Source organism: Protopterus annectens, chromosome 10.part0, assembly GCF_019279795.1.
Source record: "Protopterus annectens isolate FY-2018-M chromosome 10.part0, PAN1.0, whole genome shotgun sequence".
Lineage (NCBI taxonomy): Eukaryota > Metazoa > Chordata > Ceratodontiformes > Protopteridae > Protopterus > Protopterus annectens.
This window is the reverse complement of record NC_056744.1, coordinates 66,187,578-66,204,463: the sequence shown is the minus strand read 5'-3', so window position 1 is coordinate 66,204,463 and position 16,886 is coordinate 66,187,578. Positions and strand designations below refer to the sequence as shown.

Here is a 16,886-nt window from a genome sequence, read left to right as displayed (position 1 = left end):
TTATCACATTTTTTCCTCACCGAAGAAGGTATTCTACCGAAACTAGTTTGAGGCATGTTTTTGTCAAGAGAGTGTTAGTGTCTTTGACACTATTTTTACTTCAATAAAGCTTTGGGAACCGTTTGCTGGCTCTTGTTTGTTCCTGTTCTGCTGTTGGGCCGTGCAAGCTTGAACGTGCGTGGGTTAGTGTGTCACTGTAGTGTTCTCCTCGCTGTTGGCGTTGGCTCCCTGGCTGTTGTAGAGATGACTCCTCTCCTTTGAATTTTGGACCTTTTCCTTTTACGAAGGCTTCTTGGATTTATTGTACGTTCCAGGTTTCAAACGCTAAGGAATGGTGACTTTTCTTTATATTTTTTGGTCTTCTTTTTAACATTCTGAAGCGCTCTGTCTTTAACAGATTGCCACGCTTTTTTGTGCTCCACAATTGTTATACTGGAGCGCATATTTGGGTGGTTTATTTAGTCTATTTATTGGATATGTGCTTATTTGTACTTTTGGATAACTAACATATCACTTCAGGCGATTTTTGTTCCACACGCCATTGTGAAATTGGATTTGCCCTGTATGAGATTGGCGAAGTACAACGGAATGTTTACTGCTGGCAAGGTCGGTTCTGCTTTTTGCAAGGGCATGTGTTTTCGACTCTAAATTGCGTATATTTCTATCTTTTGTGGGGACATACTTGGAACTGTTTGCAGGAATATTTCCACGGACTGTTCTGGGGTCTATCAGTGGGAATTTAGAATACGAAAACGCTGATGTTTTTGCCATAATGGCGCCTTGTTTGTGATGGCGCATTGTTCAACGGGTTTCTCCTGGACTTTTTCTTTTGGATTGGGACATTTTTGTTTATAGGGCTGTGATTACACAGTCAAATTTGTTTTTTGAATTATAATGGTTGTATGCAGATGTCATGCTTATGGTGAAACATGTTGTATTAATAAGTGTACATTCTGAAATGTCATTCGAATCGTGTATTATACGTAACCATTTCATTTTTTTGATTTCTTGGCTATAGGGGTTTGAACATAATCACTTGTTGAGCCTACTTTTTAAAAGAATTGTGTTTCATTTTTAGGATATTTAGGGCTTATGTGATATGTATAACAATTAGCATTTATTAGTATAACATGCAAGTATATTTATGTTGACAATTAGGTACAATACAGTGTATGCTTAAGCATGTTACATGCCCCTTTTAGGCAGGATATGTGTATATTTAAACATAGGATTTATTTCTTTTTATAATTGAAATGGCTATGGTATTTGGATTCATATGGGTTTATGCAATACATATTTATGACAATTAGAATACAAATTATGGTATTTATGTTTAATAACAATATAAGGGTCACACTATAGGGTCATTATATATTAATTGCATATGAATGTTTAACCCTTTGGATTCATGAATATAACCTGTCATTTGATTACAGTTATTGTTACTGTGGTCATGTCAATCATCTTCATAGACATTTTCCAATTTTGAATATCATTTTTGTATGTTTTGAGTGGGGACTGAACACACTAGTTTGTTTGTCATCACATATTAATAGACTTTATCAGAGTAGGACAATACATGGTTCATAACATTTATATGTACAACTGGCAACCAATGGTTATTTAAAGTTATGGGATGGTAACATCTATATTATATTATCTGTTAGTTGTCTGTACAATTTTTCGAATTTTTTGAATTCATGTACTTTGGTGCATATTATGATTGTATTATAGGTACAGTCTATCTAGGTGACAAAAAATTTTTTTACAAAATTTTTTGGATTTATCTGATCAGTGAACCACATCTTTACATTTTTTCACCATTAATATGTTTGGCATTGTCTAATTTTATATCATCTAAGGGATAAATGAGAATATCAGTTCAGTGTATGGTGGATGACTCCCTTTCATTTGATAAGTACATTAAATGATATATACTGGGGTTTTGGCAGGTATAATATAATTCATATCTACAGATTAATATCATTTTTTCCGCGTTCCTTGAATCTTTTTTGCCTTTATATTGGGGTATTTCCTTGGACTGCTGATCAACACACTGTTTTTCAACATGGATTTGGATCAAATATTATTAGGGTTGTGTGCTGATAGGGAGGATATAGCCATTTTTGGCTTGGAAGATGCCCCAAGCAACAACCAAAATACAAACAACCCAAATAGTGAAGGGGGTTGTGATTTGGCATTCCGTAGATTGGACAAGGGACTCAGGGGTCTTAGAGCCAATATTTGGCATTTAAGGTTGTTTAAGGCCTATTTTCATAAAGGCTTGGCACCCAGAGGCCTTCGTATTAAGCTACGCCCTCTTGTGGGTAGATCTGAACAGAGACTCACAGAGGAATGGGATGATGCCCTGAGGAAGGGCTCAATGGTATTTGTGAAAATTCTATTGGATTATTATGAAAGAACAGTGGACATCCTGCTTAGGGAGGTACAAGATCTAAGTATGGAATGCCAAATATATAAGGATAGTACTAAATATCCTAGTTGTGTTGAGCGGTTGTCCAAGGAACTGACGATCTATGATAATATGGTGAAAGACAGAAAACTTAAAAAATTTTCCAGGGACATACATGATTATGAGAGAGGTCAACCATTTCAGGTTCAAAGAAGTGTTAGATTCAAGGACGCGGGACCAGTGGTAAATGTAGGTAAATCAAAGAAAAGACCTAGGTCCATTTTAAAACATCATGATTCTAGTTATACTAGTACTTCAGGAGAGGAGTCATCCTACACTGACAGCGAGGGAGGCACTAGTGTCCGATCACCTGTAAAAAAGAAAAATCAATCTAAGTTCCCTTTAGACATGTTGGGAAATCCCAAGGGGGGAGGAAACATAAGAGCAGACATGAATACAGACTCTATGACAGGGTTAGTTCAGGCACTGTTGAACAAATAGTTGAACCTTTTGATAATGTCTTAAATTTGTCTGATCATACACTTACTAAGGAACAACATTGCATTCTCAATAAAGGATTGGGTTTTGTCCCAAGTTTTTTTTCTGACCATTATTCGGTATCTGTTGATGTAATTGAATTTTGCAGAAAGTTGAATTTAAAAATTTTCTTTAATGATCAGAGCAATTCTGTCACTCAAAGATCTACTGATTTTACTTTTAAAAAATCAACATTCCAACCTCCCATGAATAAAAACGTAGGGATTTTCCAACAAGCAGTATTGAGGGACCTACATTTTCCCAATTTTAATATCAACATAGCTCAGGACAATATTACACCCTCGGAGAGAGAAGCCCTGTTGGAATTGAGACAAAACCATAAAATTGTTATTATCCAGGCGGACAAAGGGGGCGCTGTGGTTGTCCTGAATAATGATTACTATGTACAGGAAGGATTGAGACAATTGTCAGATACCCAGTGCTATATGCACATGAGGATAGATCCGACTCCTAAGTTTAAACAAGACATTGATGCATTCATCCAACAGGCAGTACAAGAAGGAATCATTTCATCTAAAACTGCCAAACATCTTCAAGTTGGTGATCCACAAAAGCAGATTCTGTATTTGTTACCCAAAATCCATAAATCTCTCAGTGCTCCTCCTGGGAGACCTATTGTGTCCGGATATGGATCCCTTACAGAACCTTTATCGGTTTTCCTAACATCATACCTTAAGCCATTATTGCCCATGGTCAGAGCTCGTATACAGGATACCACTGAATTTTTAAATATCATTGTTGATACACAATTAGATCCAGAATGGATAATGTGTACTTTAGACGTGAAATCCCTTTATACGAGCATTCCCCATTGGGCTGGCCTACAGGCGTTAGATTATTGGCTTCAAAGATCTGATCTATACCCACCCGGATTTAATACGCTACTAGTATGTTTGTCCGAGTACGTCCTAAATAAAAATGTTTTTTTCTTCCAGGGTGATTGCTATTGGCAACTTAGAGGTACAGCTATGGGGGCTTCTTTTGCCCCTATATATGCTGACCTCTTTATGGCATACCTGGAGGAATGTCTCATATATGATCCTTTGCACAACATTTACTTAGAGGAGATGGATATTTGGAGACGTTATCTTGATGATTGTTGGATGGTGTGGCGTGGATGTTGACTATTTGATGGAATTTGTGGAACATTTGAACAGCAATGTTTGGGGTATTGAATTCTCTGTAACATACCATAAGTTTACTATTGACTTTTTGGATGTTACGGTATATCGGAATGAGGACAATACCCTAAGTACAAAAATACATAGGAAGTATCCACAATTTAATACGTTACTCCATTCGTCAAGCATGCACCCACGTCACACCATCCGCAACATCCCAAAATCACAATACTTACGTATTAAACGTATCAATTCATCTCCTCATGATTATGAGGATGCTAAAAGGATTTGAATCAGAGATTTTTGGATAGAGGCTATTCTATCAGGGACATATCTAGTGCTAGGGTGTGGACAGATCAACAGTCGAGATCAGATCTTTTACAATATCAGATTAAGGATGATGTTAAAGGAGATAACATTCGATTTATCACTACTTTTGGGAAAAATCACCAACTGATTAGAAATGTGTTGAACAATAATTGGAACATACTTTTGGCCAATGAACATCTTCGTCATATTTTGACTGATCAATGTTCAATTTCTTACAGGAGGGGTAAAACTTTGGGCATGTTATTTTCCCATTATAAACATCAGGATAGTGGAGGTGCAACATATAGACAACTTACCATCACTGGGGATGAGTTGTTGGGGACTTTCCCTTGTGGTCATTGCACCTCCTGTACAAGTATCAATAAAACTAAGGAATTTTCTAGTGCCAATACCAGTAAGATATTTGATATAATGATATTTGCCAATTGTTCAACATGTTGGGTGATTTATTTAGCTATATGTCATTGTCAGGCTTTCTATGTTGGTAAAACCTCACGGTCCCTTAGAACACGAATAGGAGAACACCGTAGTGATATTCGGACTCACAAAATTAGCAACGCCTTATATCAACACACTATCAAGCATCCATCTGCCAAATTTATATTTTGTGTTATTGATAAAGTACAGGGAAATAGATCTAACCAGACAGGCTGGCAGAGCGTTTTAAGTATGAAAGAAAAATATTGGATCATACATTTGGGAGCCCTTTTTCCACCCGGCTTAAATGACCATCTATAAAATATTATATATATTTATATGTTATTTTACACCACACCTTGGCTATATATTATTGCTATTGATATAATACTTTTGTTTAAACAGTATTATTTATGCACAGTTAGTGCATTTATGCATTTCTATCTATTAGATAGGTTTTATGGTTGTGCATGTCTTTAAATCTGGAATTGTATGACTTAAAATTTTCAGTTGATTGTTAGCCACTTGTCCATTGGCTAATTATTTATATATATATAGGGAGTCTGTTTAATGGAATTATCACATTTTTTCCTCACTGAAGAAGGTATTCTACCGAAACTAGTTTGAGGCATGTTTTTGTCAAGAGAGTGTTAGTGTCTTTGACACTATTTTTACTTCAATAAAGCTTTGGGAACCGTTTGCTGGCTCTAGAAAGTCCATTTACCCTGGTGAGTTACTGCACTTAAAAATACTTACAAATTTAAAATACTTAAATATTATGTTATTTTTTTCTGAAAACAATTCAAATCATAGTAAACATAATGCAATCAAATGCTGAAGTCAGTTAACAAAATATAGGTTCATACGTTCTTAGGTGTATACTAGGCTAATGACCACTAAGGTCTTTATAAACTTAGCCATACAATCCACATGAACCCCACAAGTTAAACGTTTTACATTTATATGGGGATGATTGCTGATTACAACATGATTTACTGACTGCTTATGTCCAGCAGAGACAAGGGCACCAGACCTTCAGTGAATTTTCAATTTCTATCCAATGGTCCAATTTATACTTAAATAATGTTATGGAGGGTCTCTGTTTCACATGGATGGGGGGGGGGGGGCTGTTCCAGAGAAAGGGAAATTATCTGGGTTACGTATCTTCAACGTTTCCTGTTTACATTGCAAGCAAGATTTAGGTCTTTACATCTAATAGTTCTGATGCTGTTTGTTTTGCAGATGCAAAATGGAGGGCGACTTACAGCTGGCTAGCATTTGGTACAAGATTTTGTTTATGGTGACCTGCACATGGAGGAACTCCCGCACATCATCCTGTTTTACCACTACAGAGGTATGCTTGTTACTGATGTTGTTTGAGACACCTCCACATCTCGCCCTTGTCAGTGCAGCTACTGATCTAAAATTGTGGAAGGCACTGAAACTCTGCAGTGCCAGGGTGCTTTCTACGCCTTTAAACAATATCTTAGTAACTGCACAAGAGCAGGTGGATAGGGAAAAAGTAACTGCACTGCACAGTGTATGAAATATGAGAAAAGGGTGTTTCTGGGTGAACTGGACAGAAGTCATCAATATAAAAACTGTAGAAATACAAAACACAGAAAATGATTGTACATAAACTGCTCATGATGAAAATGAAAATGTTGAGCAAAAGGATAATGTCAGTATGAGAAATGAAAAACGTAATGAATACAGAACTGCTAGCAAGCAGAAACAAATGTCGATGGTTGAGCTACAGGAGTAACTTTGCAAAACAAATGCACCATCACGCAGTTAGAGTCTGAAAAACTCAGAAAAGGGGACAAAGAAAAATTTTTGAGCGAATCTGAAGAAGTTGGTGGGACAATGGTCATAAAGAAAAAAATTAAACTAGCACAACAAAATTGAAAAAAAAAAAGAAGTAAAAATGAACTGGAGGATCTTTAGAACCAGGCAGGAAGGTATACAGTACTGAACATGATTAAAGCAGGCAATGTGGATGAGTCTTATTGCAGGACTAACATATATCAGAATTTGGGAAGAAAATTTAGAGCTTTTGTGAAATGGAAAATTAATGTGTTCTATGGGTTCTTAAGAGTGTTCAGGAGTAGCTGTATTTATTAATGTGAGTTCTGACCCCACTATAAAAACAATTCTATACACGAATGACTACCAGAGGACTCAATAAAAGAATAAAAAAATTGATATGCCATCAAAAAGAAAGCTTTATGCAAGCACAGCTTAGTCTATGTTAAGTTCAAAAAATTCTTGTTTTTGTTCCAGAGCATGTGTTAGATATCAAATGGGGGGGGGGGGTGACTGTAAGAATCTCCTAGAAAAGAAAGAAGCTATATGGTAGATTAGTTTGAAAGTTGATGAATTCCCTTTTTTGAATGAGGTTATTAATATCAAGTGCTTTCTAAAGGATAGAAGGCTCAGAATTAGTGACAGTATTTAAAGCAAAGTATATACCATTTTTCATATGTAATATATTGTTATTTACATTCTGTATATGTTATTTATATATTTTGTATATGGTATTTATATATATGGCTGTTTAAACTTGGTCTTATTCATTTTTTATCAAAGGATATACAGCAATTTAACTGTTGGCCATTGCATTTTAATAAATGTTCAAATGATATTTTTGCCTAATTTTGCTTTAAGCAATTCTTAATTGTCTTATTGATCAACTGAATGTGGCTTTTGATTGTAATGTGGTTTATTTAAATAGTGAGCACTATGTGTAAGTATTTTTTTTTCTGATGAAGTCTTTTATGGATGAAAAGCTGAGATAATAAAGTTGACAGCAATTCTCTCCTGATATTTAAGTATGGTTTGTGCTTTGTTATTGTTAAGCTGTTCACACTTGAGAAAGATAATTAATGAAGGAGAAGTTCTTCTACAGAAATTAATAATGATAAATTGTGGGGTACTTATCATGGAATTCAATGGCATAAAGATGAAGAAGTAGGTAGTGCCGGAAAATGAATCCAAGTACCTGCTGTAGGAATAGAACTGACAGTCCTCTCATCTTCCACTACCAAAGGTGGGTGTGTTACCACTTACACCACTGACACTATTTCACCTTATCAACAACTGCTACTATTCAGATAGCACAGAGGTTAAATCTTTTCTGTCTTTAGGTTAAGGGCTTATAGAATATATACTGGTGACTGTTTTTTATGGTTTGGCATAATGAATTTCAATGACTGTCAACGCAACATGTACTGAGATTATTAAAATAGTTTTACAGTCTGGTTAATTACACATTCTTCTAGAAAAAAGAAAGGAGGTAAAATGCCTTGTGTATGGAAAAGATCAATCAGCTCAAAGAGCTCTGTCCTACGGTTAGATATGACCTGAAACACTCCATTTTGTTTAAGCTCAGATACAGCAATTTATGCCTATAGATTCATAAAGTAAACAATATTTCAGCCTTGTCTGGAGTTAGGCTAGTGTGGCTGTTTAAAAAACTAGCAAAAACAGGGATTCTGAATAGAATTGTGTGTTTTAATGGTCTGTCCAGTATTCAGGCTATATATTTCTCTTATTATAACACATCAGGCCTTTATATCCTTCTCTCTGGGATTGGACCAGTCCTGAGATCACCCTACTGGGACAGGGGACTAGCAGATTTGAGCATCAGTAGAGATTGCTAAAGTGACAGATCAGAATCAGTCATTGGTACTGTGCTTGATGCTTTAATTATTATATACCCAGAAAGTATTTTTTTAGATATACCGTTCTTGCATTTCAGGAACTTTATTGCATATTTATCACACATGGTTGGAGATATCAGAAAGTGTTCTGATAGGTAGGATTGCTCCTTTTCCTTGTATCTCACTTTGTTTGTCTCTTTCGGCTTTTCCCGGTTAGGGGTTGTTACAGTGGAATTCCAGTCCGCTAATGATTGGCAGTTGATTTTTATGTATCGGCTTGCCAAGCCTGATGCACAACCTTCAATGAAGGTATGCCCATTCACGCATGTCTCCACGCAGAAGATGCTCTAGCTGAGAATCAAACTGGACAGCGTCTTACTGTGAGGCGACAACGCTACCGCACCACCGCTGCGGGTCTATAATCTTAAAAAAAGTGTTGCAACTCAGGCAAACTGTTATAATCTTGGAATTATCTCCTCAGTATGTATCCATGTATGTATGTATGTATGTATGTGTTTGTTTATTTACTACATTTGTTAACATTTATTAGACATAAAAAACAGGGTACAATTGTATACTGTTTCTGGAACACTTGAGATTACACAGTTTAGTACACAGATTATAATGCAGATATATTTATTTATGCACATTTGATTAAAAACATATAAACAATATGTACAATAAATATACAGAAGCATTAAATTATGGTGGTTATTTTCTTCTGTGCCAACAAGAGGTTAGATATGCATTCCATCTTATTCATGTATTGGACAGCATAGTTTGTGTGTGAGTAACTGAAACAAAACCAAAATGCATGCGGCTACAAAGGAATAGACTTAATAACTTTAGTACAAATGTTAGTGCTTTTATCCAGTATATCTGGCCTTCATCAGACATTTTAAAAACCGGTCACATGACCCCTTTTATATAGATACATTGTATCATTAATCAGTATTTAAAGATACACAGTCCAACAATGGCAGCAACAGCAAACCCACCAACCATATGTTGTAAACTACACTGTGTAATTCACATCAAAACCATAATAAATGTAAAATAATTAAAAATAAAATAAATCAATTTGCACACATGCAACACATTATACAACATCAATACATCACTCAATTAGCTAATCAAATGATATACGAGCCTACTAATATGCTACAAAAATTCATCTGTCATAAACTTTCATTTTTAAAACACTAGAAATAATATCATTAAGCCGGGGGGGGGGGTGCTGAAGCATTAAGATAAATCTGCCACCAGTATTCTCTCTGTTCTAATAATATATTCCAGGGGCCCCCTTACTTTTTATTTTAATGTGTTCTAACACAACAAAGTAAAACTCATGGTCCTTAAACCCATTAATATGGTTAAAAAGGGCATTTATAGACATGGACTTTGTGATCTCATAACCGTGTTCATAAATACGTTGCTTAAGCTTACGTTCAGTTTTGCCTATGTAATAAGCAGGGCAATTTTTACACTTGGCATAGACCACACTCTTGGTGTAATAACTATACTGACCAGAGATGACAATCTGTTTATTACCTAAGACAACGTGATTACATGCAAGGATGTATTTACACTGATTACAGCTACCACATTTGGCCATTTTATCTGAATATCTGCCCTTACCTGAAATTAAGGTGTCACACCAATCTTTAAAGTTCTTATCCCTTCTATATAATACTTTGGGACAAGGACCCAATATTCCACACACTTCTCTAGCTGCTGTAATTAAAGCCCAATTCTTATGAACAATCTCTGAGATTCCCCCTCCTATCACTAGTGTGTGGGGTAATAAATGCATTACCATCAAATTTCCCTTCCTGCAATGGAATTTTAATATTGTGAATGGAAGTAGAACCCTCCTCAACATGTCCAAAAGTTCTACCAAGTAATTCCATTACAAGCAATCTGCCAATTGGGTTACAATCAGGGTGAGAGCCCATACAGGATGGAACATCAGGTAGCTTGTCCAAACCTGACTTTGCTCATACCACACAGGAGACAGCATAGTACTTGTAGATGCCCGTAAGAGGGGTTCACATAGGCCAAACACTCTTTTGTGAAAAAACTCAGATTTTATAGACTCTATAAATCCTTAGGATTACCTCTGTTAATAAATCCTGATAACTACATGGAGACAGCGCTAAATGAAAAACAAATAAATTCAAAAGTAAAAAAAGCACCAAACAAGGAGATAACCATGACCAACACGATCAGCTCATAAAATAAAACACTCAACTTTAATATAGACACAACTTAAAATCACCACATTTTTGTCTTTTCTTAAAGACTTCACCAGATGCATTCAGATGAACCAATAACATTCCTTATATATTGTGAGTCATTTACCCATGCAGAGGCTAATTACAAATAATTAAAACTAATTGAGATGTTGTTACATCACCTAACCACATTCCAAAAAGCATTATAAACTTGTAAAATGAGTGCGCAATAAAAAAAAAAACAAAAAAAAAACTTTCAATTATCAATTCTATCAATTATATATTAATGTGAATTGGGTAGTGTGAAATATTTGTATAAATATTAAATCCATATTAAAACCATATTAAAATCATTTTTACATGTATTCTATACACTCAATAGTGTGATAACTCCATCTACTGGCAAAATTAAATTATGACTACAAAATTTTCCATGTGTAAATACGTGGGTCTATATTAAAAGACCGAAGAGGTGTTTCAGCGAACACCTCTTGGTTGACACATAATTAGTGAACGCACTAAAGCAAGAATGCTCAAAACAGCAATTTCTTTCCCTAGGAAAGAAATTGCTTGGCTATCCCCATGTGTTCACCCTTTTCCTCACTGTAGTGCAATCTCAGAGTTGGTATATTTAGTTAGGGGGGTATGGGGGTGAAGCCCCCCACGTTGTTATGTTTTAAAGTGTGTGTGTTTGTGCTAGTGGTTTCTTTCCCAGGGAAAGAAACTGCTGTTTTGAGTGTTTGCACTTTAGTGCATTCACTCATTATGTGTCAACCAACAGGTATTTGCTGAAACACCTCTTCGGTCTTTTAATATAGACCCTAAAAACAAGTAATCTCCGTGGTATCCCCAAAGTCTCAAAACAACCCACTAAAGTGTAGTGGGGTCTAAAAACAAAACAGTGTAAGAAACTTCTCTGTGTGGAAGATTTTCAGTCCATATATTTCTAGTTAATCACTGTATATTAATCAGATCAGACAATAGTAGTAGAAGTAGCGAACGTAAACTTTTTGACTTGACGAGTTTACGATCGCTACTTCTACTACTATTGTCTGATCTGATTAATATACAGTGATTAACTAGAAATATATGGACTCAAAATCTTCCACACAGAGAAGTTTCTTACACTGTTTTGTTAATATAGACCCTAAATACATAACTAGATGTAAAAACATACAAGTCTGTTAACAATTTGTCAATAAATAGGTTAAATAAGAATAAATGTATGAATAACTAAATAAAATGTCCCCAACATTTATTGTTAATGGTTGACCACTGCATAAAGTCATCTTGTCCGTGGGACTGTGTAACTAATTAATTAAAGTGCTAGTAAATCTACTAATAATTTATTGCTAATAGTTGACCACTGCATAAAGTCATCTTGTCCCTGGGACCATTAACTAATTAATTAAAGTGTTAGTAAACCTACTAATAATAATGTTTATGTTTAGTGTTTTTATGTTGGTAATCATAATTTTGCTGCTCTCATTTTTAATAGAGGGCTATAGATATGTTCTCATTCAAACCAGGAGGAATGTTAGCCTGTAGTGTAATTTGCCACCACAATTCCCTATATTCAATTCTTTCCTCCCATAGCCCCTCTATTATATCATTCTTAACTTCCTCAAGAACACAAAATGAGAACTGAGCTTTTACACATTCTTTTGAGTGTTTGTATAGAGTGTTATTTCCTTTTTTTGTATATCATAATAATGTTCATAAATTCTTTTTTTGATCTTATGCTCCATTTTCCCAACATAAAAAGCTTCACACTCTTCACAGGTCGCAAGGTATACTAAACCAAAAGAGTGGCAGTTAAAGTAGTCTATTCATTCAATCAGTCTATTCCTGCTAACTAAGTGTACCTTCTCTTTGTTCAAAATGAATGAACACTGGGAACAATCAGCACATTTGAGTGTCCCTTTGTTTTTCTTATTGTTGGTGTCTTGTTCTAATATAACTTTTATATTCTGTGCTTTCTTATATATAACTTTAACAGGCTCTTTGGGGATGTCTACTAAATCTGTTAATTAATCTGTTAATGTTCTTAACAGTATTTGCATTTCCATTGTATTCTGTTATGAAGGCTTTACTAAAAGTCTCGTCCTGGTTGTTGAACCTTTTACCTTCTGTAGCCTCTCGTAGAATATCTTCTCCTAAAATGGGCCTAAATCTCTCATTTCTCCCATCTACGACCTCTTTCTTAACCTCATGAATCAACCATATGGGATAACCCCTTTCTTTAAATAAACCCTCTAAAAAGTACATTCTTGTTCAAAATCAATGTCTAAGGAAGTCATTCTACTAGCTCGTACATACTGACTTTTTATAATATTCCTTTTGTAATGGAATGGGTGGGCACTTTCATAATGAAGGTAGGAAATGGAAAATGTGTCTTTCCTGTGATGCCTGTCTATATATATAACTAGTCAGTTTCTTGAATATATTCCTATCCTGTAACTAGAAGATGAAAGGTTTAATAAAATGGTGCAGTAAACCAATACGAATTAGCAATCTAATGAACTGTCCTACTAAGAAAGTAGATGAGAGCCAATAGATGTGTTAGAACCTTGAGACTAATAAACTAATATATATAAAAAAACATAAGTGCAGTAACAAGAAGGTCATGGTGTATGGAACGCATTAATGTTCAGGTTTGAGAAAGATTTGGGTAGGAATAAAAGCATAATAAATGCAAACAAAGTTATCACACCAGCTTAATGGGGAGAAGTATGTTTCATTCAGCACAAAAACTGCACAACACAAAAAATGCATGTCAAAATGTCAACAAAGTCAACATACTAAACAGCAAGTGATCAACCACAAATGGTCTTACACCTGCATATCGGGGAAAAAAAAGAAGCCTCCCCCCACCTCAACATCCCCACACCTACTGCTAATTACATATATCAGTGTTGAGATCACAATGCAGTGGGGAAAGGGCAAAATCCTTGATCTCCATTGTACCACAGTCTTGCAAAGAAAACAGCCAGTTGATTTTTGGTCACAAATATCTTTTTATTCTGTTCAACAAAAGATAATTAATAAAAGTTACATTCAACCAAATGAATATAACTCAGTGCAGCATTATTGTCTAAAGCAGCCTATATATAGTTTAGCTGCACTCCTCTGTGGCACTTCTTTGAAGCTGCTTGTTACATAAAGAAAACGTTGTTCATACAAATATATGCAAGTACTAACCAAGCAGTCGTGAGAGCTTCTGAGCATGTGCAAGTGGTGTCATATCCTTTATTTACCTACCTACATACTACAAGATATGCTGTCATAAAGACTTCTTTATCTCAGCATAATATTACAGCCACAGAGTTCCAGTTCTCTATCCCACCACTGACCCAATCACAGAACTGGATAAAATCAGCTTAGGAAGAGTTATGCAGACTGAGGTCATGCTATCAGCCACTGGCAAAAGAATAAGCATTTGTGAACTGCAGAAGTCCACTGTGCAGAATATTTCCATAACCTTCCCCGGGAAGAGTGTGGTATAAAGAGGTTTCTTCTTAGAGCAATCCTTGTGCAAGAGAACCACTGGGGCCAACCTCTAGTCTTACTGCACCATTCTCTGAAGTGGCATTGTAAAGTTGTGTGCATGATGCAACCACACATCACTGCTATCACTAATTAATTAATAAAAAAAAAAAAAAAAAACAGGTACGCATTTCATCATGCATGAAGACTCATGAATACCTACTCTAGTTACCTAAATACATTTCCATTTACCTACTGTATACATCATTACCTGTTCACCCTTCATAGGTTGGTATCCTGCTTCAGTTTTCTTATATGAATTCACAGGTGAAGAACTCAGTTGATATTTTTGCCCTTTCTAAAGCATGTCTGAATGTCTCTCTACCCATTTACCATAATATAACTGCCTGCTGATTCCTCTTACATTCTACAATGTATACGAGGAATTTATTTTGTCCACGTATGCGGTGGTGGTGCTGCAGTAGCGTTGTCGCCTCACAGCAAGACGTTGGGCCATTCAATTCTCAGCTAGAGCGTCTTCTGTGTGGAGACATGCGTGAATGGGCGTACCTTCATTGAAGGTTGTGTGTCAGGGCTGGCAAACTCTGCACGTAAAAAAAAAATATATATATATACTGCCAATCATTAGTGGACCGGAGTTCCGCTGTGGCGACCCCTAACTGGGAAAAACAGAAAGACACAGACAAATTGAGTACAGACGCATCTTTCTTTAAGGACATCTCGGCCTAATGGACGAGCTTTATTATCCCTTTTATGTCATCAAGATATGCCGAATTCTAATTCTGTTTCCCTTGTTTTGGACTTGTGTCTTTCTGTTTTCACTGTTCACTTCTCATTCCTCCTCTTTGGTAAGGCTGGTTCCCTTCTTATCAGCCTGTATCCCTTTTCTCTTCTGATACAGGGCTTATCTCCCTTTCTCACACCCTCCCTAATCTGACTACAACAGATTATCTTTCCTCCCTTACAACTCTTGCTTTAAAAGAAACTGTCCTTTTTCATGTATCCTTTTCTCATTTTTCCTCTTTATATTTTGTTGCTACCCACATTCTCAAAGCTTACCAGCTTTCCATTCCTGTAATTTATGCCACTCATTCATTTATGATTCTTTCTTCACAGTTTTGTTCTCCTTTGCACTTGCAACTATTTCCTAGCCTTGTCGGCTCTTCAGCACAGAAGAGAAATAGACTGCTTTTTCCCCTTGATACTGCCTTGTCCTGTTTCTTTTTTGATGTTTTTTTCTGCTATAAAAAAAAGCAAATGTTTTCTACTCTATTGTACATTACGGTAATTACCATAATTATATATTATCTGGCATTACTTCCCAGAAGTGTGTGCAATGCAGCTGGTTATTAAGGCTTTCAGTATTTATTATTACTGATTATCTTCTGACTCCTTGTGCTTTACATGGCTGTTGGCCAATCCTGCAGCTTATGTATTATTTATTTACACAAGACTTACACTGCACTTTCCCAACTGCTGTCTGAAAAACAACATTTCTATAGCTATTATATCCACCCAATAATCAAAGGTAATTATAATAAACAGACTGATTTTTTATAATAAATTCAGTGGGTTCATATCATTTTACAAATATCTTACCTTCGGTTTCATTTGATGGTATTGTGTTCAAAGTCATTGAAGTACAACGCAACCACATGTTGCTTCTTTTATCTCTGTTGCTCAGTGAAACCTGGTATTAAAACAATGTATTCATTTTACATTGGTTGCATAGATACATCCCATAAATAAAAGTTAACAGGTTAAAGTACATTTTGTAATATTATTGCTAAGTTCCTCAAAAGGAAGGTGTTGAAATTAAGTAGATTTGTTTGGTGATTTGTAACATTCCAAGGCTTACAATTTTAATTCTGTGTTATTCATGTGGGGTATTGGTGATGGTGGTGGGGGCGAGCAACCACACTGCACATCTTATCTGCTATTTTTCTACAACCTCATTTCATGCCATCTGCTTTTGATTCATGCTCATTTTGATCTAGGCTCCCAACTTGACCCTGTTTAAAATCATGAAGTATTTAAGCATTGTCTGTGGCACTTTCTCTGCACATCTATTTGGTATTACAAAAGTAGGAATAAAAGTGAATATGATAAATATGAAGGATAAATTACAAAGTTAATGAATCAACTAATCTCAGTGTGCACTATGAACTTCCCAGATGAGGCCCCATATCTCAAATTTGTTATATTTGAAAAGGGGTGCTTCTCATTACCTATGTCATATAAGTTGCACTTGGCATACAGTACATTCTTTGGGAAAGGACTGCTCTTTGGAACTGCCAGAGCTGGAAATTGTGCCTGATACCGTCCAATGTGTATCATACATGTATAACACTTATTGGGATAATTTGGGGTACTCTATACTGCACCGATATGAATACATCGTATGCATTCTGGATACAGTATTCTGTGGCAAAGTTATACTAGTTAGAGAAGGTGTGGTACAGTTTTCATCCCTTAATAATACAAATACTCCCTCCATATGTACCCTCATGTGAGTAGCCCACAGTACACATTGATATTAAGAGGTTAATTTACTTTGCAATTTATCTTTCATACTCCAGTTCTTCAGTAGTCACTGTTTTGCTGAAATTATGAAGTAAACAAATATGATGCAATCACAGGAGTA

General features: G+C 35.7%; 1 protein-coding gene across 1 annotated transcript in view; it reads right to left on the bottom strand.

Annotated features, from left to right (window-relative positions):
- PIK3R6 (phosphoinositide-3-kinase regulatory subunit 6) overlaps positions 1-16,886 on the bottom strand; it is a 738,015-nt gene that overhangs the window by 52,737 nt on the left and 668,392 nt on the right. The window contains exon 17 of the mRNA XM_044085023.1: positions 15,842-15,932. Within this exon, the coding sequence (XP_043940958.1) occupies positions 15,842-15,932 (91 nt within the window). The remainder of the gene's footprint in view (positions 1-15,841; positions 15,933-16,886) is intronic.